Source organism: Oncorhynchus tshawytscha, linkage group LG12, assembly GCF_018296145.1.
Source record: "Oncorhynchus tshawytscha isolate Ot180627B linkage group LG12, Otsh_v2.0, whole genome shotgun sequence".
NCBI lineage: Eukaryota > Metazoa > Chordata > Actinopteri > Salmoniformes > Salmonidae > Oncorhynchus > Oncorhynchus tshawytscha.
In genome coordinates, this window is record NC_056440.1 from 40334699 (window position 1) to 40359392 (window position 24694).

The window sequence follows — 24694 nt, forward strand, 5'->3', positions numbered from 1 at the left end:
GCAAGAGGGTGGCAGCATCATGTTGTGGGGGTGCTTTGCTGCAGGAGAGACTGGTGCACTTCACAAAATAGATGGCATCATGAAGCAGGACAATTATGTGGATATATTGAAGCAACACCTCAAGGCATCAGTTAAAGTTAAAGCTTGGTCGCAAATGGGTCTTCCAAATGGACAATGACCCCAAGCATACTTCCAAAATTATGGCTTGAGGACAACAAAGTCAAGTTATTGGAGTGGCCATCACAAAGCCTTGACCTCAATCCATAGAACATTTGTGTGCAGAACTGAAAAAGCGTGTGCGAGCAAAGAGGCCTACAAACCTGACTCAGTTACACCAGCTCTGTCAGGAGGAATGGGCCAAAATTCCCCCAACTTATTGTGGGAAGTTTGTGGAAGGCTACCCGAAACGATTGACCCAAGTTTAAATTCTTTAAGGCAATGCTACCAAATACTATTTGAGTGTATGTAAACTTCTGACCCACTCTGAATTTGATGAAAGAAATAAAAGCTGAACTAAATCATTCTCTCTACTATTATTCTGACATTTCACATTCTTAAAATAAAGTGGTGATCCTAACTGACCTAAAATAGGGAATTTTTACTAGGATTAAATGTCAGGAATTGTGAAACTGAGTTTAAATGTATTTGGCTAAGGTGTATGTAAACTTCCAACTGTACATTTTACAGACACAAAAAGATCCCACCATGTCAAACAAACAAAATCTGTTGCATTTATAAATTTGCACCGAAACATCCTGTTTCCATCATAGCTGTTGGGATTTTGTTTAAAAAAGGTATATCTTAACTTGCATAAAAACTGTGGATGGAAACGTGGTTAGTGACTTTAAAAGAGGGGTCTCAAAGGAGCATAAACGGTGTGTGAGGTTTAAAGGGTGTGTGAGTGTGTCTCAGTCACCAGATTGCAACCCAATTGAACACTTCTGGGATATTCTGAAGTGCCGCCTGAGACAGCGTTTTCCATCAACAAAACACCAAATCATGGAATTTCTCATGGATGAATAGGGTCGCATCCCTCCAAAAGAGTTCCAAACACTTGTAGAATCTATGCCAAGCGCATTGATGCTGTTGTGGCAGCACATCGTGGCCCAATGCCGTAATAAGACACTTTATGTTGGTGTTTCCTTTATTTTGGCAGATACCTGTATTTGACCCTGGTCAAACTCTGACCTATACTGTAACTGCACAGCCTCAAACTCTCAGACACAGTCACATTGCACCATCATGATTTGGACACCTCTGGAAATGATTCTCAAGACACGAGCACAGCTGAATTAGACAGATTGGGTATGATACTGGACATGATCCTTCATTAGATTAGAGGATAGGTTAATAGCTGCCATAGAGGTTAGGTGGTATTGGAGAACAAATCAAGCACATCACCAAGGACATTTGGGGAATCAAAACATGTTAATCTGTGGAGGGTGTACTGTTGGCATCGTAATGACGACACATTCTTATTGGGCTTTCTTTATTCTGTTAGCCCGCACATACTAAAGTTCTTCACACAAATTTTTCATAGACATCAAGGCATGAATTTCTGAGTTGTGTGTGCATCTGAACTTAGGATTCAGCCTTTAACATGTCAATTTCAACATTTGCTCTTTTGCTACTACTCTAAACCACTATGCACCTTGACATAATGTTTTGATTTTTCGATTGGAAGACCCGTGGTCAGCCACCTGTTGTCCAAGAGGGACTGAGGTTAAGGAAAGGGGACAGAGAGTGCATGATTAGGGGACTCATTTGTAAGGTTTGCAGAGAGGAGACGGAGTGCGAGGTGGTGATTGAAGCAAAGGAGATGGACAGACAGAAAGATGGAGGAGCTGAGGTGTGGCAACATTACAGCTGTTCCCTGTGGTGGTTGAGGAGTGATCTCTGGGATAGCTGCAGGAGCGCTTTGGGACCACCAAGATCCCTTTGGTCGGGGGCTGTCCTCTCAGATGGAGGGAGAAGGAGCGGGACAGGAGAGGAGCCCCCGGGGAAACACGGGGAGGGTGTGTTATAGTCACTGGAACGGACAATGAGGACAGTTGGATAACAAAAATAAACAAAAAACATCACTCCGGGGCCACCTGAAGTTAACACTCGGATAATAGGTGTCATGGAGCAAATGAAAACCAGGATATTACCAGTGCTCTGGAGGAGGGGTCAAAGTCACTTACCAAACTCTGATTGGCTGTTGGGGAACAGGATGCGGAAGACATAGTCTGTGGCCTCATCCTCCTCCTTATCGGACACTGAGTCCGAGGAGCCCTGTGAACACTTGTTTCTCAGTTTAGGGAACACCTTCCCCTGTAATCAGAAATTAGGTGAATAGTACATACAATAAATGCCAAGAAAAACATTGTTAGAAGGTGGTAAACTGTAGCTAAATCTGTACCTAGATTTCTTAAACATCCACACGTTCACCAAACAGGAGGACTGCCTATACAAGCCATATTTAATAAGGTCTGTCTTAAAGCAGCCATGTGTGGTTAGTTTTGATCATTTATTTTGCTCAGTAAACATGATGTAGTCTTTAAAGTCTAACACATACAGTGCCTAGTGAAAGTCTACAAACTCCTTTCCCAATTGTCAAAAAAGGCATTCAATTAGATTTTTCCCCCTACAGATTTAAACAACCTGCTCCACATTTTCAAAGTAATAGAAAAAGTATAGAACACTTTCTAAATAAAATAAAAAAATCACACCAAGAGTAAATACTTGTTGGAAGCAGCTTAGGAAGCAATTCAATTTGAATACTATTCTACTCTGTACAACTCTTAAGGAAACATACTCTATATATACAAAAGTATGTGAGTGACGAGGCAATTTCAGCCACACCAGTTAGCACACTGCCATGGAATCTACATAAACAAACATTGACAGTAGAATGCCCTTACTGAAGAGCTCAATTACTTTTTTATTTTTAGGAGCTCAATGACTTTCAACATGGCAATGTCATAGGATGCACCTTTCCAAAAATTTCCAAATTTCTGCCCTGCTAGAGCTGCCCCGGTCAACTGTAAGTGCTGTTATTGTGAAGTGGAAACATCTAGGAGCGATAACGGCTCAGCCGCAAAGTGGTAGGCCACACAAGCTCACAGAACGGCAGCATCACAACTGTTCAGGAACTTAATGAAATGGGTTTCCATGGCCGATCAGCAGCAAACAAACCTAAGATCACCATGCACAATGCCAAGTGACGGCTGGAGTGGTATGAAGCTCGCCGCCATTGGACTCTGGAGCAGTGGAAACGAGTTCTCTGGAGTGATGAATCACACTTCATCGTCTGGCAATTGATTTGGCGGATGCCAGGAGAACCTGCTCCAATGCATAGTGCCATCTGTAAAGTTTGGTGGAGGAGGAATGATGGTCTGGGGCTGTTTTTCATGGTTTGGGCTAAGTCCCTTAGTTCCAGTGAAGGGAAATCTTAACGCTACGGGATACAATGACATTCTATACGATTCTGTGCTTCCAACTTTGTGCCAACAGTTTGGGGAAGGCCCTTTCCTGTTTCAGCATGACAATGCCCCCGTGCACAAAGCGAGGTCCGTACAGAAATGGTTTGTCAAGATCGGTGTGGAAAAGCTTGACTGGCCTGCACAGAGCCCTAACCTCAGCCCAATCAAACACCTTTGAGATGAATTGGAACGCCGACTGCGAGCCAGGCCTAATCACCCAACATCAGTGCCCGGCCTCACTAATGCTTGTGGCTGAATGGAAGCAAGTCCCTGCAGCAATGTTCCAACATCTAGTGGAAAGACTTCCCAGAAGAGTGGAGGCTGCTATGGCAGCAAAAAAGGGGACCAACTCCATATTAATGTCCATGATTTTGGAATGAGACGTTCAACAAGCAGGTGTCCACATACCTTTGGTCATGTCGTGTACAGTGCATTGGGAAAGTATTTAGACCCCATTTTCCACACTTTGTACGTTACAGCCTTATTCTAAAATGGATGAAATATATTTTTTTACTCCTCAATCTACACACAATACTTCTAGAAATGTTTTCAAATTTATTAAAAATAAAAGTATTCAGACCTTTTCCTATGAGACTCAAAATTGAGCTCAGGTGCATCCAGTTTCCATAGATCATCCTTGAGATGTTTCTACAACTTGATTCCATTGATTGGACATGATTTCAAAAGACACACACGTCTATATAAGGTCCCACAGTTGACAGTGCAAGTCAGAGCAAAAACCAATCCATGAGGTCGAAGGAATGGTCCGTAGAGCTCTGAGACAGGATTGTCTGCAGCATTCTTAAATGGAAACATTTGGAACCACCAAGACTCTTCCTAGAGATGGCCGCCCGGCCAAACTGAGCAATCAGGGGAGAAGGGCCTTGGTCAGGGAGGTGACCAAGAAGCTAATGGTCACTCTGACAGAGCTCCAGAGAGTTCCTCTGTGGAGATGGGAGAACCTTCCAGAGGGGCAACCATCTCTGCAGAACCCCACCAAATCAGTCCTTTATGGTAGAGTGGCCAGATGGAATGGCTACTCCTCGGTAAAAGGCACATGACAGCCCACTTGGAGTTTGCCAAAAGGCACCTAAAGGACTCTGACTATTAGAAACAAGATTCTCTGGTCTGATGAAACCAAGATTGAACTCTTTGGCCTAAATGCCAAGTGTCACATCTGGAGGAAACCTGGCACCATCCCTACAGTAAAGCATGGTGGTGGCAGCATCATGCTGTGGCAATGTTTTTCAGCAGCAGGGACTGGGAGACTAGTCAGGATCGAGGGAAAGTTGAACGCAGCAATGTACAGAGAGATCCTTGATGAAAACCTGCTCCAGAGTGCTCAGGACCTTGGACTGGGGCAAAGGTTCACCTTCCAAAAGGACATTGATCCTAAGTACACAGCCTAGAAAAAGCAGTAGTGGTTTCAGGACAAGTCTCTGAATGTCCTTGAGTGGCCCAGCCAGAGCCCAGACTTGAACCCGATCAAACATCTCTGGAGAGATCTGAAAATATCTGTGCAGTGACGCTCCCCATCCAACCTGACAGAGTTGGAGAGGATCTGCAGAGAAGAATGGTAGAAACTACGCAAATACAGGTGTGCCAAGCTTGTAGCGTCATACCCAAGAAGACTCAAGGCTGTAATCGCTGCCAAAGTTGTTTCGACAAAGCACTGAGTAAAGTGTCTGAAGGCTGCTTTGTCATTATGGGGTAAGGGGGTGTGTAGATTGAGGGGGGGGGGAAACTATTTAATCAATTTTAGAATTAGGCTGTAACATAACATGTGGAAATCAACGGGTCTGAGTACTTTCCAGATGCACTGTTTTTGTAAAAATTCCTCAATATCGGTAAATTCGGTTGGGAATCATTAATGGACAGCAATATTCAAAATTTGTCTTGGATTTTCAAGAAGATAAAATGTCAGGACTGAGACTGGACCCCTCAGGAACACTCAACACCTCTTGGAAAGCCATTTCTGGTTTCTTTGGCATAATTTGAGGGGGGAATTGTCCTGCTGAAAAATGTAATTATATCCCATGGTTGTGTATTCAGGAGACTGGGGCAAGTTTTAATCTAGCTTTAAACCTAGGCTTTGCTCCTTTCACATTATTTTGATCCTGACAAACTCCCCAGCCCCTGCTGGTGACAAGCATACCCAAAACATGATGCTGCCCCCACAATACTTGAAAATATAAAAGGGATCAACAACATTGCATTCACTTCACATTACTGGATTTTTTTACGAAGTGAAAAGAAGGAAGCCTGTGTTAAAAATATATATTTCAAGTCATCCATTATGTTTGCAAAAGGGCCCTTAAGTAATACTGGAAGACATCATGGCAAATAAATGAACCTTTTGGCTTAACGTAAAAGATGGAGGTTAAGGAAAAATCCAATAAAACACATCACAGTGTATATTTTTAAGGACTGTGGTGGTAGCATCTTGTTATACAGTGGGGAGAACAAGTAATTAATTTGCATTTTATTGCATGACATAAGTATTTGAAACATCAGAAAAGCAGAACTTAATATTTGGTACAGAAACCTTTGTTTATAATTACAGAGATAATATGTTTCCTGTAGTTCTTGACCAGGTTTGCACACACTGCAGCAGGGATTTTGGCCCACTCCTCCATACAGACCTTCTCCAGATCCTTCAGGTTTTGGGGCTGTCGCTGGGCAATACGGACTTTCAGCTCCCTCCAAAGATTTTCTATTGGGTTCCGGTCTGGAGACTGGCTAGGCCTCTCCAGGACCTTGAGATGCTTCTTACGGAGGCACTCCTTAGTTGCCCTGGCTGTGTGTTTCAGGTCGTTGTCATGCTAGAAGACCCAGCCACGACCCATCTTCAATGCTCTTACTGAGGGAAGGAGGTAGTTGGCCAAGATCTCGCGATACATGGCCCCATCCATCCTCCCCTCAATACGGTGCAGTTGTCCTGTCCTCTTTGCCGAAAAGCATCCCCAAAGAATGATGTTTCCACCTCCATGCTTCGCGGTTGGGATGGTGTTCTTGGGGTTGTACTCATCCTTCTTCCTCCAAACATGGCGAGTGGAGTTTAGACCAAAAGGCTCTATTTTTGTCTCATCAGACCACATGACCTTCTCCCATTCCTCCTCTGGATCATTCAGATGGTCATTGGCAAACTTCAGACAGGCCTGGACATGCGCTGGGACCTGGCGTGCGCTGCAGGATTTTAATCCATGATGGCGTAGTGTGTTACTAATGGTTTTCTTTGAGACTGTGGTCCCAGCTCTCTTCAGGTCATTGACCAGGTCCTGCTGTGTAGTTCTGGGCTGATCACTCACCTTCCTCATGATCATTGATGCCACGAGGTGAGATCTTGCATGGAGCCCCAGACCGAGGGTGATTGACCGTCATCTTGAACTTCTTCCATTTTCTAATAATTGCGCCAACAGCCTTTTCACCAAGCTGCTTGCCTATTGTCCTGTAGCCCATCCCAGCCTTGTGCAGGACTACAATTTTATCCCTGATGTCCTTACACAGCTCTCTGGTCTTGGCCATTGTGGAGAGGTTGGAGTCTGTTTGATTGAGTGTGTGGACAGGTGTCTTTTATACAGGTAATGTGTTCAAACAGGTGCAGTTAATACAGGTAATGAGTGGAGAACAGGGGGGCTTCTTAAAGAAAAACTAACAGGTCTATGAAAGCCGGAATTCTTACTGGTTGGTAGGTAATCAAATACTTATGTCATGCAATAAAATGCAAATTAATTACTTAGAAATCATACAATGTGATTTTCTGGATTTTTGTTTTAGATTCCGTCAACTCACAGTTGTACCTATGATAAAAATTACAGACCTCTACCTGCTTTGTAAGTAGGAAAACCTGCACAATCGGCAGTGTATCAAATACTTGTTCTCCCCACTGTAGGTACGCTTCTCACTGGTAGGGACATCAGGAGTTTGTCAGGATCAAAATAAATAAGCACAGGGAAAAAGCTAGAGGAAAACCTTTTTCTGTCACTTTGAACATGTGGATCAGGTTGTGTAGATCTGATGGAAAAACATCAAATTGTATCCCTTTTTACATTTAATTTTAAAGCAGCAAAAATTTGACATCTATGCAAGGGGTGTTTTAACCCTGGTTTGCTGACACTATGTATTGGCCATTGAGAGGCTTTGAAGCCACCGGTCAGCCATATTGGTACTCCCCAGTAGGAGCATTCAGCCATATTGGTACTCCCCAGTAGGCGCATTCAGCCATATTGGTACTCCCCAGTAGGCGCATTCAGCCATATTGGTACTCCCCAGTAGGCACATTCAGCCATATTGGTACTCCCCAGTAGGAGCATTCAGCCATATTGGTACTCCCCAGTAGGAGCATTCAGCCATATTGGTACTCCCCAGTGGAGCATTCAGCCATATTGGTACTCCCCAGTAGGAGCAGTCCTCCATAGGAATGAATGGAATTCTACAATATTTCAATTCAATGTTTAACTGACAAAATTACATGTATTTATGTATTTTTTTGTTTTAGTGAGGAAAGTAACATTAAGGATTTTTGAAAAATATATTTACATTTGTATGTTTAGTTCACATAATATAATTTAAAAGAATACATTAAGGTGTCTGTAATAGAGTAAACGTTGTAAAAACTAATGTAGACATTAAGAAATGCATTTCTATAGCTTTAAAAATATATTTTATAATAGTGGAAGAGTGCAAAAATGGAGTCACGGTGGCTTCAATAGTGCGCCCCCCTATCAGTCAAGTGTATATACAGTACATATACATATCATTGATGTGCATGTTCCAAAATAACCCAATATTTGCCCCCCCCCAAAATCGAATAATTCAATTAAATAATATTTAGCTCTGTCAGGGACCCCCCATTCACATGGTTGTATTGAACTGTTGGATGACTAAACAGAGCATCCCCCCATGTGTCACCCCTCAAATAGTCCCTTGTGAGTAGACATCCAGGGCTGACCTTTCCTCTCTGGGACCAGAGCGGAGGATCCAGCTGGCCATGGGGCAAGAGGCCATTCTCCAGGCAGGAGAGGAACTGGAGCAGATGCCCCCCTCTAGGGAAGCGCAGCGGGGGTCTCTGGATGCCGTCCTGGCTCACCAGCACAACCGTGCCCCCGCTGTCCACTGCAGAGACAATATTATACCTTTTATGGACCTTTTAAACCTATTATTGCAGTTTTTATGGGAAAATCATTATGAAGAAAATGTGCAAATGGATTATCCATTGTAAGGATATGAACAACTTTATAAACAAACCAGAACTAGCTGTTGATATCAGTAGCTAGCAGACTAGCTCCATAAAAGACACACCAATTACATTCCAGACATTACAATGAGCCTGTCCTCTGAATGTTTACCTCCACTAGCCTCTGCTGGTGAACCTACCCTGCTGATGACAGTGCAAATAAACTATTTCCTCCAGACGGATGGTCATAGCGTAATCCCAGTACACACTGAAAGAGATGGAATCAAAGCTGGGGTTATTGAGACATCACTCACCTAGCAACAATGAGCTGAACAACAAAGTTGGCCAATGGGATATGTGTATTGTATTACTCTTGGTGTCTGTAGAACTCTGAATGTAGAAACGATTTAAGTTGGGGTTCAGTATTTTGCATAAGTAAGTGGAGTGAGGGGTATTATATTGTACATTGAGAATGGGGGGCTAAGAACCAGATGCGTGTTTTACATGTTCTTTAACGCTTTGACACGTACGAACATACAGGTGTGATCATTCTACAGTGGTCCCTGCAGCGTACGCTCAAACCGTTGTGATTAAGAACACTTCTTTAGAATGTCTAGTTACGATTGACGCAACAGTCAGCGTTTGCGCTGGCCACACTGTTTTTTCACAGAAACATTTTGCACAAGCACAGTCTTTACAATGTTATGTCCTCAATGTGAGCAGTTTATTTTTGGATGCAATGTTCAGACATTCATAGCAGTAGCAACAGTACCACACAATTCTCATCCAAACTGGAAAATGTAGGCTACATTATATGAATTAGCTAATAGCAATAACTATTTACAATTCATCACATCGCGGGTGACCTCACCAGTGATCTAAATAATTGATTCAAAATCGAAAGTTATCCGACGATGCGTCGTTTGTGCACACCGCCATATTCGTAAAAAAAAAAAAAAAAAAAAAAGAGGTTACAAGATGAGTTGGGTCTGTTTACAGTATGCATGTTGAAGGGGGGGTGTCGTCTACCATCATTCACTTCCGTCATTCACTTTACTCGAAAGACGAATGAACCATCCTTTCACTTCGTTTTGTTATAACATCTTTGGTCTGACAGACGTTTACGTGACAACCAGAATACATTGCATGTCAACAAATATGGAGCTACACATAGCTGGAAATTAGCTTAGCATAAGCTCATCATAATCAGTACAACCTTCCAAAAAGTATTTTACAGACATCATATGTGTCCATTACAATCTATGCAAGAATCGGAATGCATGATTTGTCACCAGTACTTGAAAACGTGAATAAAACAGTAAATACATTATGCTCCATACATACAGTGTGCTACAGTAGAAACGACAACACGATATACATAAACTATAAAGATAACGTAATAAGGCGCTTAACTTTGATAGGAACACACACATATCCACACACATATTATTAGTAGTGAAGGCAATGCGGGCGCCAGATGGAAAATGTGCCAGGGAGGAAAAAGTTTGTGCTTGGGCTCTCGTCAAAAGAGTTTGTCTAGCTCAGTAATGCCTCAAACGTAAATTGTCCACAACAGCGAAATGGGCTACGTCTATGTGAATTAATGAGGAGGCGGAACACACCTCAATTCAAATTGTTGTTAGAAAATAAAACTTGTTAAAATATAATTGACAAGTTGAAACATCGCCTATAGATAATTGGCAGGCAGCGGGCCTTGGTTGGAGGGCAGCGTGGGTTAACTGTCATGTGGCATAACAATCACATTTTGGAACAGTGAGTGCATTCTGACATCACCCGCATAAAAAAAAAAAAAACTTGCGCCTTGGGGGCGACCATTAAGAGATTTTGGAACTCACGTGTGAAAAGGCTAATACAGCCACAAACATTACGGCCTAAGAACCACAGTCACTAAAATAATATGACTGGTTGATTTGAAATATGCATGAACATTTCCCCATCAAAACCGTTCCCCTACTGCCCCTGAAAGCAACCCTCATTATATCCCCCTCTCCAGAGTTGACCCCAGGACAGAGAGCCCTCCTGAGTCTCACTCAGACAGACACGCTGCATGATTTAGTGACACTGAGCTGCTGCACCAATTGTAGACAATAAATACAACACACAGGTGGTGCATGTCATCGCTCTGTTGTGCCATCTTGACGTACATAAATAAGAGACATGATCGTTAGTGAATTGCTCTCCACACCTGTGCTCATAGTCCAGGTCTCCCACAGAGCCGTTCATCAGCTGATTGGGCGTCCACTTCAGCGTCATGATGTCGGCGGTCTGGTGGAGAGAAAGGTATCCTGGGATAGCCTCCATGTCATCCCTCTGTAACAGCAAGAAGGATATTAGTTTGACGATCTGTTTTCTATAGTGAACTAATGAAGAAATGTTTGACACTTTCACAGTTTAACACTTTTTGTTACAGATTGGCATTAGAAATGTGTCTCCAAATGGGTGTACTGTTTTGTGGTGTTAACAACGGGAGTATTCGCTTTCACTGAATATTTGAGTTTCTGAAAGCTATCATAAATATGGAGGAGTCTGGGCACTGACAGATCATCTTCCAAAGCAACGACAATATGACCAATCTCTCTACATACTTTATATGGCTCTGAGCATATCTAGAGATGATCATTTCTTATTTGTACAGTACGTAGAACACTCCTAGAGATGGGAGAAGGATGAAATGTTTACCGGCTGCACCAGCACGTTGTTCTTTCCAAACAGCAGGGTGGCTCTGTTGTTTTGGTGCAGTGACTCCACATAGTCCCGGGCTGAGGGCGAGGGGTAAGGCCGCTCATCAATGCTGCTACTTGAATGTCTCTTCTGGATCTGGAAACGCAGACAATGTGTATGTTTTTACCCCCATTCCACTCCATCCAATCATCCAGCTTCCCTATATTGGCAAATTAGTTTGTAGGTGAAAACGTGATTTGGTGATGACATTTCACTTCCTTATATATTCGTAATCTAATACATCCGTTAATAAGCACCGATGTCTGTTGACAGAGGGTTGCAGCGAAACTTTTTAGAATTTTTCATTTTGTCGTCATCTTCCAAGTTGTTTCCGTGGGTCACAAATAGCAAAATTAGCATGAATTAAGTGTAAAAGGCTTTGGAAATTAAAAGCTTTTGGTACGCTCAGTGCTCTGCTGACATTTCACAGAGATACGCTTGTTTTTGTGAAAAGGAACAGGAACTTCACATTAATTCGATACTTTAGAATTAAGGCAAGGAGGCCATTTATCTACTTCCCCAGAGTCAGATGAACTCATGAATACCATTTTTATGGCCAGTATTAAGGAAGTTGGAGGTAGTTTTGCGAGCCTACGCTAACTAGCATTAGCGCATTGCACTAACGCTAGTTAGCAACTTCCTTCAAACTGCATACAGACATAAATACGGTGTCCACGAGTTCATCTGCCTCATTGCCAAAATCCCAAAGTATCCCTTTAATATGAACAGCGTATAGTCAAACATGAAAATGCTGCATTTAATATCTCAAAATTGATATCTAACTTAACTCTACATTTTTTTATATCCTCTGGATTTGAGAAGAAAGATGACGAGTTCAATGGTGAGCCTCACAGGTAGTCTTAATTCTCGCACAGCATCCAGCCTTGCTGACGGGATGCTATTTTACAGATGTTTTAAAACTTTTTTCCTCTGGCCTCTAACTTAGTCACCCTAATTTTGACCATCCTACACGGGTAAAAACTCAGATACCTTTTGAACGGGATATGATAGAGACATGAGGTTTGGACCATTCATTTTCTCAGAGAATTATCTACACAATTAATATATAATTTTATCCATTGGTTAAAATATGCATTTTTGATTGGACACCCTACACATCAATGGTACGAAATGTATGTATTGTGCCATATTGGGGCGGCAGGTAGCCTAGTGATTAGAGCGTTGGGCCAGTAACCGAAAGGTTGCTAGATCGAATCCCCGAGTTGACAAGGTCAAATCTGTCATTCTGCCCCTGAACAAGGCAGCTTAACCCACTGTTTCTAGGCTGTCATTGTAAATGAGAATTTGTTCTTAAATGACTTGCCTAGTTAAATGTAAAAAATATTGTTCATTTAGCGCATTTAGTTTGTTTGATACTATTTACCACAAAAATGAATTAGCGATGATTCAACTTATTCAGCTCTGTAAGAACCCTTTTAAGCCCTGTGTTTGAGTCAGGTTGCTACACTTGCATTTGCTTGCTTGAAGAAAAACTAAATGGGAAACCATCTCGCCACTTTGTTTGTGTTGACAACGCCCATTACATTTGCCTCTGGGGTAAAAAAGGATACAATGCTGCAATAAGCAACTCTCAATTGTCAACGTGGCATGGGAGAGGGATATGTGGCGAGATGTTTCTAGTTGCAGGGGTCATTGACAATATGAAAATACACTCTTGTCCTCTCTCACGGGACGCACTGTGCTCCTTAATGCATTGACAACAGCAGGTCTTTCTTCTACTGAAAGAGAGAAGCTGAGGTTGGCTTCAATGACAGGATTGGTCACTGATAACTGAGCTAATTATGTGCAGTGTCAGCCAAACAAAGTTGTGAAATAATCAATAAAGCGACGTATATGGGATAATGTGCTCATGGACAATCCTATTTGGGGGAGTTTGGTAGACTTGTTGGATGAGATTCAGACCCCTACTCTTCCCAGGAACCTTACACAAAGGGCCGGCCTCTTGGTGGGGGATTCCTGTCTGCAGTGACCACTGTGGATGCGGTGTCTCTGGACCAGCTCGTCTGCTGAGGGGTCTGTCCAGAAGTGGTCCGCTGTTTTCATCTTCGTGTACTCCAAGGCACAGGGCCCCACTGCCAGAGTACAGAACAATGGCATGAAAAGATGTGCGTGAGGAGAATCCCTTACATCAATTGGTGTCCTGTGTGAGTAGAATCCCCTTCCCTACACTGATATAATGTCTGAGATGAGATGCATGTGAGTAAAAGCTTAACAATGTTACCTAACAAAGAGGCCAGAATGGGTCCGTCCACCGGATCCATCAGAATGGCCTCTTTTTCGTAGAATTTACTGGAACATAAAGATGTGATGGAGGTGAGCCATGAATTTCTGCATTTTAATTTCCTCCTCCTTGCAGGTGACCATGCCATTTCCACCCACCCCCCTCCCCCAATATGACTCACCTGCTGTTCTCCACGAGGTAGAGCACGATCTTGTCCAGCACCTTCTCGAAGAGGGCCGTGCGGATCCACAGGTTTCTGACCACCTGCGGGCTGAGGCTCGACAGCCTGGGTAGTCTCCGTACGCTGTCCTGGTTGGGCATGCTTTGGTTCCGCCTGAGGGAAGGAGGAACCCAGCAGTTTCCTTTGTATTACAGTATGTTACACCTTCGTTGCATCAGTAAACTATAAATATGTGTGAGTAGATGCCGTATGACAGAAATCGTGACGAGGACTTGTTAGAAGTACTATACAGTAACAGCTCTTTGATTTTGAGTGCTACAGTCTGTCTGTACAGGGATCCGGTGGTGTGTGTGTGTGGATATGGTGTGTGTGTTTGTGTGTGTGGATATGGTGTGTGTGTGTGTGTGTGTGTGTGTGTGTGTGTGTGTGTGTGTGTATGTGGATATGTGTGTGTGTATGTGGATATGGTGTGTGTGTGTGTTCTCACTTGCTCTCGATGATCTGTTCCAGCTCCTGAGCCTTCCTGCACAGCTCCTCTGCCGGGGTGAAGCTCTTCCCCACCTTCATGAAGAGCGCTGCTATTTTATTGCTACGCAGGAATCCCGCCGCTCGCCGCTTAAGCCCATGTAGAACGCAAGCCTCCACCGCAGCTGTGTACACACACACACACACACCACACACACACACACACACACACACACACAAATAATAGTAACTTCTAAAGATTGATGGGAAACACCACAAGAGAGTTCACTGAAAGTATTCATCATGATGACAAGGTTACGTTCTGCATTTTCCTTTACTTGTAATTATTTGTTAACTTGTCGACAAGTTAATAGGATATTTATTGTAATAAGTGATATTGAATTGTGTTTGGTTGTAGACAAACTGGACTTAAAGCCAGACTAAGTCAGTGGCACAGACGGAGTTATCCAAGCAGAAGATAAATCTCCTTCAAATGTTGATTTATGGTTGTTTCGACAATTCAATATCACTAAATATCATTACATTTGAAATCAGAGGTTGAAACCCTAGGGCAAATATTCCCACTCATTTTAATTTTATTTTTAGCTCTGAGCAAATTTCAGGTCTGCTGATCGTTTTGAAAATTCTGTGATTCTTCCAGCGTGCGTTTACTGTGAACACTGAGGCTGTAGCCACTTTAAGTTACAGTTTTAACAGTGGCCAAGTAGGCTACTGTAGCTATTTGATCATAATGTAGGCCTACCCGAGTGGCCTACCATCAAAATCAATGAAGAAAATCGCATCCCATAACATTTTAACATGGAAATAGCTGTTCTAACATTCAGCCTACAGTAGCAGCCAATGTGTGTTGTTCAATGTAGGCCTACAATCCATGAGACTTTTGAGAAAACATTAACCTGTTTATCCACTTGTCCTTCAGACAAAATAAAATGCATAATTATTCCCATGCCATTATTACAGAGAATCAGACAAATAATGCTACCCTCTGCCTATTCGCTACTTAGCTTATTCAAGCAAGTCTCAAAATACAGAACTGCCCCTTTAAGACAAAAAAATAATATTTACCTGACTTGCTTTTCAAAGAAATAGGAAGAAAGCGCATTTTATGGCTTATAAAAGTGTTGAATACAAAGTGTTGACAGTGCTGAGTAAGATTTTAAACAGCATCTCTTTGTTGTATTCGTTGACAGCCTCTCTCTAGTCATGGTTTTAAACGTTTTGAGATCACACACTATCAACTTTGCTGTAGCTTTCTTTTATACCCGCTACCTTACTGCGTACACGGCCATCTGAGCCATCCGATTGGCTAGCGGTAGGCCTATAGTGCACTTGATTTGCTCTCTGGGCCCGCCGTGAAGGCAGAGCTTGTACCTTCAGACACATGAAATGGTTCAAAATCGCAACAGTTCGCCTACCTGCCCAACAGCCCGAGACGAATAAAAAAATAATAATAGGAACACAGGGCTTTATCGTTGGGTTTTTAACAGAAATGTTTGGCAGTCAACTAGGAACGCCTTGGATCACGATCAACCGGTTGGTGACCACTGCTCTAGAAAGTTCAATCTCTCTGTGGGCTGATATTTCTGCACTGGCAGTCCAGGGTAGCTGCGCGGCAGTCTCGGGCTACTGCGCTAGGGAACATTGCCTTGGCCAAATTGTATTGTCTATTTTTTTGTTGAATTCAAAACAATAACTGTTGATGACTTTACAAATGCTATACAGGCCTAAATAGCGTCATTGATGTTTTGGGTGATAAACTATTGTCACATTTAATTTGCTCTGTTAAACCTACCCTTTGGAATGACTTCGATAGCAACAGTGAATCTATTGAGTTTTTCAGTGGAGATCTCTCAACAATCATTCTCACGATAGCACATTGGTAATAGTCAGTGACAGATGGCATAGCTAAACTGGGTGTGGTTAAAACTCTGGATGGGAGACCAAAAGTCTGCTGTAGATAGGTCAATGCTCCAGTAGGAAGTGCTGCCCAATTATTTATTTTTTCTGATAGTGGATTTAACCGTTGAAGATCTGATGTTGTTTTAAAGGTACAAATTCAGCATATTTTCAACAAGGTTTGTCTATGTAGAATTTTGGTTACAAGTTTGTTTTTTTAAATCAAAATTTTCCATGTAGATTCCACTTCACAATAGGATGACAAATTACGTTGAAACAGTGTTGATTCAACCAGTTCGTGCCTAGTGGGTAACTTCTGTGTAATTATGACTCAGCCGCATGATAGACACTACAGACAAAGCTTTGCGGCTTGGGGCTCTTATGAGTGGCTCAAAGAAGCCAATCATTTTTGTCAGGTTATCCATAAACGTGAGCTTTGCAGCAAATACAAGTGCACAGACACACACATCCATACAGTACAGAGACACACATCTTCCTATAAGGCCTATGTGGCATGCCTTGAGCGGTGTTGACATTTGAGCTCTCTCTCAGGACTAATCCTGTTGTTCTGCTCAGATGGGGAAGGCCATGGTTGTCATGGAAACCCCATGCTGATGGAGAGCTTCAGCACTGGGACTGAGAGAGCAGTGGAGGGCTCTCTCTCTCTCTCTCTCTCTCTCTCTCTCTCTCTAACTAGATTACAACAGGATAAATGTGTCTTTTTTAGGACTACAAAAATACATGTTAAAGGACAAGTGCAGTCAAAAACGTGATTTCCCTAATGTTTTATATATCATTTCCACACTATGAGGTTGGAATAATATTGTGAAAACTATGATAATGCCCTTTTAGTCCATGGTGACATCGTCATGCGGTAGATTAGTGAGTAGACCATACTGTTGACCCCATTTAGTCCACTTGTTTGGTCGATCAAGTTTTTTTTTGTCGAGCAGTGGCAAATATCTAAAAGCAAAACGATGGTACACGAGACACCTGTCCATTGCGGAGGATTAGTATCACTAGTACACCATCATTTTAAGTTCTCATCTACAACGTTTGCTTGGGTTACAGACATTTCTGTTAATGAATTCAATTATATTATTATTAGTCTTACCGTTGTCATTGCAGAAGTGGGCACGTTGTTTGCAGAGCGCACAACCTAGGCTACACTTGTGAGGAAAAAGTTGGGGTTTATTTCATTATTTTCATATTTCATCGTCTTTTGTTTGGAGCGCTCCTGTCCATCTTGAGTACGGACATGCACCGGATTACGCATAGAACTAGGCCTAGGCTACCTGGCCTCCGCGCAAATGTAGGCCTATAAATGTGCCCATTTGGGGATCTGATACTATTTCTGATTGACTTAACTCACCATCACCGTGGAGCTTCTCAAAGTAATTTTTTCTTCACCTCAAAAAGCAAGTAAACAAAGTCTGTTTTCACATCTATAGAGAATGACACTAGCTCCACAACATAGCCCATTTGAAAAATCTTTCCAGCTCTCTCTTTCGATAACCACTCAGCATGAAAGGGGAAAAAATGTCAGGCTTTGATCCAGTGGACATGTCATAAAAAGGGCCCACCTGATTACTTCTTATCCCTTATTATTACTTCTTATGGGGCTCCCGAGTGGCGCAGCGGTCTAAGGCACTGCATGTCAGTGCAAGAGGTGCCACTATAGTACCTTGTTCTGAATCCAGGCTATATCACATCTGGCTGTGATTGGGAGTCCAATAGGGCAGTGCACAATTGGCCCAGCACTGCTGGAGTAGGCCATAATTGTAAATAAGAATTAGCTCTTAACTGACTTGCCTAGTTAAATTAAAAATGAAAACAATCCCTTGTGCAATTAGCCTAAAGCTGTGTCTGTCCAGAGATCACTGTCTCCAGGAAACTCCAGGGCCCAGAGATTTTTATCAAATGTTCCAAGTTTGCTAGTGTGAGCTTCAGGCCAGATCCAAGTTAATAGTTGATACAATATTTCAAGTTCCTTGCAGACAGGCCATGCGTAGCCAATGTGATTTATAGGATATTTATTTTTATCAGGATATTTTCTACCTGCAATGTTTTTATTTGTTGGCTTTACATAGGCTTTTTATTTTGACATATTACATATTGGCAATGGCAATACTTTTACATTTGTATCATTTTCATTTAGATAGAATTTTGATTAACCACATGACATTGATTGAGATATTTCGACATTATTATAAATTAAATGAAACTGTTCCAAGGAAATGTGCATTTGAAAATCATAAGTGCACGCAGATGTGTAGAAATGTACGATAACATGGCACTCCAAATGCAAAAGGTTGCCGACCGCTGGTGTAGCCTATTACCAGCAACTTCAGGAGCATAATGGCAGAATCTGCTAAGGCCAGTAGCAACGGAAGGAGGAGGAGAGACAGGTTGTTTTTCTTCTGGTAAGGCTATATTTAGCTCTGGCTCCCTCTTTAGGGTATTTTGTGTGTCTTTATTTTATAATTGCAGTGCTTAAAGCATCAGACAAAGCAGCCTACATATAGTTGATTTTATTCAAACATCTATATATGGAATAATTCACTTTTAACATTTTAACCAATCGATTGGTCAAAAGAACAGATGACTGTCAACCAAGATTTTTTGGGGTCGGGGACAGCCCTAATAGGCCAATAAGTAAGAGAGTTCCAAACCCCTCTGCCAATAACTGCTAGTTTTCCATTTTCCCTTCTCTACTCAGACCACTCCCAGACAGTCCTACCAAAATTCTTGCTTGAGAAACTGCTCTTTGCTACGAAGCAATGTTGGTATATTTGTTTTTATCATTTTAATTGAAAGCAATCACAGTAAGGTACCAAAAACGATTTGATATTGAGATAATAAAACCTGACCACGACTTCCTAAAAAATGTCAGCCTGCGATGCATTTTTTTTAATACCAACTTAGCCCACCGGCTCTACAGTATCCTCATAACATAGCCCATATGAAAATCATTACAATACCATGTCCATTATTGCACTGAATAACTAAACTTATCATGTATAGAAATAGCAACAACTAAAGTTTACACAGATCTGCAAATAATAAATGAAACCATTTAATCAGAGTTATCATATTTTCCAGTTGTTCAGTAGCTTTGTAATTGTAATGTTGGAGCAGTTTTCTGCATACACTCACTGATACAGTATCTACTCTCTCTCTCTTCCTTTCTCATTATCTCTGTTGTCTTTTCCTTATTATTACAGGGGAGAGAGAAGCGCCATTTGTAATAAAACTCAAGAGGTCTCAATAGGATGCCCCTTGTCTTTCCAGCTATTACAAAACAATTTCAAATACTGAAAACAATATTCCAGAGGGTGAAACCTACTTGGCTTTGTGATACTTTGGCTCAACATAACCCGGGGACGATGCAACCAAAGCAATATTCACCGTGTCAAACATACCCTGTGGTTGAAGCAGTCACAGGAAATGAGTGGCTGGACCCGGTCCTCTCTCTACACAGGCACTCTTATTAAAAAGGTCATCACAGCTACTGAAGTAATGACCCCTAATCAGCATGTGTCTGTGGCAACAGAACACATTACGGGACTCCGTGTGTGTTGCTACTGACCCAGACCGGCTCAGCTAGTGCTACACTCACAGGCGATTTCAGCACAATGGCATGAACACATTCTAAATATGGCCAACCACCATATTGGCTTAGATGAATTCTTCAATGTGCCAAAATCCTAGGTGCCTTATGGAGCTGGCAAAAGAGCAGAAACAGATCGGACTCAGGCTACGTCCACGACCACACCTTTAATACTAAGCTTAATTAACAATTGGATGACTGTTGACCATCTCGGTCACAGCAGTGAAACGAATAATAGCTCTTTTGGTGAGGAGAAAAGGAAGAAGAGACGTGTCAAACGGCTAACGCTTGACATTTTCCCAGGCGCTCCTGCCTTAGAGACTTGTAAAATGTGACCATGATGATAGAGGCTAATTACTCCCTGGTGACCTGCCCAAGCAAGTCCTCTCCTCCACCCCTCGCCCTGCCGGTCCATCCTGTGATCTCTGCACAGACACATCTCTATTGTGACAGCTTGGTGTACAACGTGAGCAGAGTAGAATATGTGGGAGTAAAAGAGCCACAACAACACAGAGAGCCCATGGGGGGGCAAGGGGAGCTAACACCCACCACGGTGTATGAGCTCGAGGGAAAGCTCTTACTTCCAGGTCTGTTAAAAGGCAAGCTACTCTACTGTTGTTGTGGGAAGGGAGAGCCATTCCTTAGAGATGGATCTCACAGTTGTCAGCTAGCAGCCGCTCAAACGTTCTACCCACAGGTTGACGTGATATGCAGATTTGGTATTTTCCTTTGCCACTTTTATCAGTTGATAAAATAGCCTGCGAACCTCGGTAGGATGTCAGTGAGGCTTGATGACTAACATGTCACCCACCCTCCCCCACGTCAGTGACTGTGAGATGATTCTTTCACACCCCAATGCAGTGCAACAGATTGTCATTATCACCTATCCTTATGTTTACAACAAGCCTTTTTTTTACTAAAGTGTTAAATCACCTAAACTCTTCACAGGGCTCTACGACCTTGTTCCCTGGCTGTGTTACATAAGAGGCTTCCCAGCAATGGTTGCAATGACGTGATTCTGACAGATTTTCTTTGCGATGTCAGGTTTTATAGACATGTTTTAAGGTACCAGAAAATGGGAAACCAATATTATTCTTATACCAAATATAATAAGAGTGTATAAACATTAGGAACACATTCCTAAAATTCAGTTGCCCCCCCCCTTTGCCCTCAGAACAGTCTCAATTCGTCAGGGCATGGACTCTACAAGGTATTGAAAGCGTTTCACAGGGATACTGGCCTGTGTTGACTCCAATGCTTCCTACAGTTGTGTCAAGTTGGCTGGATGTCCTTTGGGTGGTTTACCATTCTTGATACACACGGGAAACTGATGAGTGTGAAAACCCCAGCAGCTTTGCAGTTCTTGACACAAACCGGTGCGCCTTGCAAGTACTACCATACCACATTCAAAGGCACTTAAATATTTTGTCTTTTCCATTCCCTCTCTGAATGCTAAACATACACAATCCATGTCTCAATTGTCTCAAGGCTTAAAAATCCTTCTTTAATCTGTCTCCTCCCCTTCATCTACAATGATTGAAGTGGATTTAAGTGACATCAATAAGGGATCATACCTTCACCTGGTTTCACCTGGTCAGTCTATGTAATGGAAAGTGCAGGTGTTCTTAATGTTTTGTCCACTCAGTGTACGTCTGAAAAAACACCTGGCCAATGGAAGCTGACTGACTCATGTCCGACAGGAGACCTGTTCCTTCTGATTGGCACAATGACCAAAGATGATATTTTTAGGTGATTAATGAACAAATATGTCCCAATAGTTGAAACTCACCACAAAACGAGACAATGTGGCTGCTGTCTTCATGTACAAACTTCCTTGTGACAGCCTCCTCCATGATCTGCTTCACCTGTGAATGACAGAGGGAGACACTCAGACATTCTCGATAAAACCACTAGTCTACGGAAACGAGGAAAGGATTTACCAGTCAATTTCTACTGCATTTTTTCAACATTGGTAAGAGATCGGAGGGGTGGAGGGAAGGAGGAAAGGAGAGAGTGAGAGAGAATGAGATGAGTGCGTGCCAAGAGTACACGCCAAGTTAGATGAATGAGTCACCCAGCTTGCATCAAGCTGATCTCAGATGGATAGGGCTGAAGAGGGTTGAGGTTGGGTGGTTAGGTGAGTGGGCTACTATACCCACACCTCTGGGGCCCACCTCACAGCCTGGCTTTGTAATCGAATCTCTTGAGATGTGAATGGAGAAAGAGAGAGCGTGAGAGCACAGTGTCGCCGGCTTTTCATGTATCGTCGAGGCTGGCACCATACGACACCTGCAATTGAGTCAGTGACGTCAGATATAGCAGAAACCTCACTTTGGGGGAAAAAGCGGGAGGGGGGGTCAGAGTACGACTCATTTGAAGGGTTTGGTTTTATCGAAACCGTGGTTTCCCCCTTGCTGACCTGGACACAGGCTGTCCTCGCAGGGACAACATCAGACCTGCACCCCAGATGACTGATAACTCTGACCCTGGTGAATACGGGGACATCTCCTAGCACTGCCACTGCTCTACATCTGGGAAATCAGCCTGCATAGAGAGAAGCCCAGATAGCATTAATTTCCTGTTGTAATGAGTCTTTCCTCTGAGGAGATATTACCCTGCACAAAGAGAGGTGGTGTCTGCCTAGAGAACACAAAGACACAGACACACACGCACAGCTGTGCAGACAGAGGAGCTTTGAATATCACTACGGAGGGCGGATTAAAAGTTCACAATGTTCCATTGAAGCAGAAGCAGAAATGACTTGATTGTGTATCTCTGATTGTAAATCTAGTATAGTTAAACAGATGTGGAAGTATTATTGTCTGTCATAAATGTAACAGAGTAGCCTTGCCTGAGACCTGTACAGTAACTTGCTAATTCTTAGGCTTAGATCAGTGGGGAGTCTTTTGGAGTGAAGTCGGGTCACAAACAAACACACAGCCATTTCAGTTTGTGGATGTAAATCTTGCCCATAACATGATGGCTGGAGTACATTGGTGGCACCACATTCCCGGAGTTCCACTTCCTTGATCTGTTGGCTAAGACAGTTGGCTGTGAATGGTGTGTGATGTGGTGCAGAAGGTTGAGAGTTAAAGCCCTGCTCAGTGCAAATGCACTGTGACATACAGTGGGGCAAAAAAGTATTTAGTCAGCCACCAATTGTGCAAGTTCTCCAACTTAAAAAGATGAGAGAGGCCTGTAATTTTCATCATAGGTACACTTCAACTATGACAGACAAAATGAGAAAAAAAATCCAGAAAATCACATTGTAGGATTTTTAATGAATTTATTTGCAAATTATGGTGGAAAATAAGAATTTGGTCACCTACAAACAAGCAAGATTTCTGGCTCTCACAGACCTGTAACTTCTTCTTTAAGAGGCTCCTCTGTCCTCCACTCGTTTTTTGCAAATAAAATTCATTAAAAATCCTACAACGTGATTTTCTGGATTTTTTTTCTAATTTTGTCTGTCATAGTTGAAGTGTATGATGAAAATTATAGGCCTCTCTCATCTTTTTAAGTGGGAGAACTTGCACAATTGGTGGCTGACTAAATACTATTTTGCCCCACTGTATAGATAACTAGTAAGGGAAAGGGGATACCTAGTCATTTGTACAACTGAATGCAATCAACTGAAATGTGTCTTCCGCATTTGACACCAAGACAGTCGTGAAGAGGGCACGACAAAGCCTATTCCCCTCAGGAAACTAAACATATTTGGCATGGGTCCTGAGATCCTCAAAAGGTTCTACAGCTGCAACATCGAGAGCATCCTGACTGGTTGCATCACTGCCTGGTACGGCAATTCCTCGGACTCCGACCGCAAGCCATTACAGAGGGTAGTGCATATGGCCCAGTACATCACTGGGGATAAGCTGCCTGCCATCCAGGACCTCTACACCAGGCGGTGTCAGAGGAATGCCCTAAAAATGGTCAAAGACCCCAGTCATAGACTGTTTTCTCTACTACTGCATGGCAAGCGGTACCGAAGTGCCAAGTCTAGGACAAAAAGGATTCTCAACCATTTTTACCCACAAGCCATAAGACTCCTGAACAGGTAATCAAATGGCTACCTGGACTATTTGCATTGTGTGCCCCCCAACCCCTCTTTTACGCTGCTGCTACTCTCTGTTTATCATATATGCATAGTCACTTTAACTATACATTCATGTACATACTACCTCAATTGGCCCGACCAACCAGTGCCCCCGCACATTGGATAACTGGGCTATCTGCATTGTGTCCCGCCACCCGCCACCCTCCAACCCCTCTTTTACGCTACTCTCTGTTCATCATATATGCATAGTCACTTTAACCATATCTACATGTACATACTACCTCAATCAGCCCGACTAACCGGTGCCTGTATATAGCCTTGCTACTGTTATAGCCTCACTACTGTACATAGCCTCGCTACCGTTATTTTTCCATGTCTTATATACTGTTGTTTTTATTTCTTTACTTACCTATTGTTCCCTTTTTTCACTGTTGGTTAGAGCCTGTAAGTAAGCATTTCACTGTAAGGTCGGTCTACAGATGTTGTATTCGGCGCACGTGACAAATAAACTTTGATTTGATCAGAGAGGTGCGGGGAGGTTGCCTTAATTGACATCCACGTCTTCGGCGCCCGGGGAACAGTGGGTTAACTGACTTGCTCAGGGGCAGAATGACAGATTTTTACCGTGTCAGCTCGGGGATTCGATCCAGCAACATTTTGGTTACAGGCCCAACGCTCCAACCACTAGGCTGCCGATCTCTAGAGTTTGCATAATCAACTAAATGAGACAAAACAGAAAAATGAGGGTAGGGAGGTGAAGAGAAAATTAGGGAAGTGAAAACATCATATTCTACAGATGTAGGATCTGAATATAATCACTCTTTCATTGCTGAGAATTTT

General features: G+C 42.6%; 1 protein-coding gene across 1 annotated transcript in view; it reads right to left on the bottom strand.

Moving 5' to 3' along the window:
- The window catches only part of LOC112263277 (small G protein signaling modulator 1), an 80286-nt gene that overhangs the window by 22711 nt on the left and 32881 nt on the right, over positions 1 to 24694 (bottom strand). Inside the window, exons 3-12 of the mRNA XM_042330652.1 lie at positions 21587 to 21662; positions 14293 to 14455; positions 13806 to 13958; positions 13625 to 13692; positions 13330 to 13475; positions 11341 to 11478; positions 10847 to 10971; positions 8841 to 8908; positions 8416 to 8579; positions 2184 to 2313 (exon numbers count right to left, since the gene is read on the bottom strand). Of these exons, the coding sequence (XP_042186586.1) occupies positions 2184 to 2313; positions 8416 to 8579; positions 8841 to 8908; positions 10847 to 10971; positions 11341 to 11478; positions 13330 to 13475; positions 13625 to 13692; positions 13806 to 13958; positions 14293 to 14455; positions 21587 to 21662 (1231 nt within the window). The remainder of the gene's footprint in view (positions 1 to 2183; positions 2314 to 8415; positions 8580 to 8840; positions 8909 to 10846; positions 10972 to 11340; positions 11479 to 13329; positions 13476 to 13624; positions 13693 to 13805; positions 13959 to 14292; positions 14456 to 21586; positions 21663 to 24694) is intronic.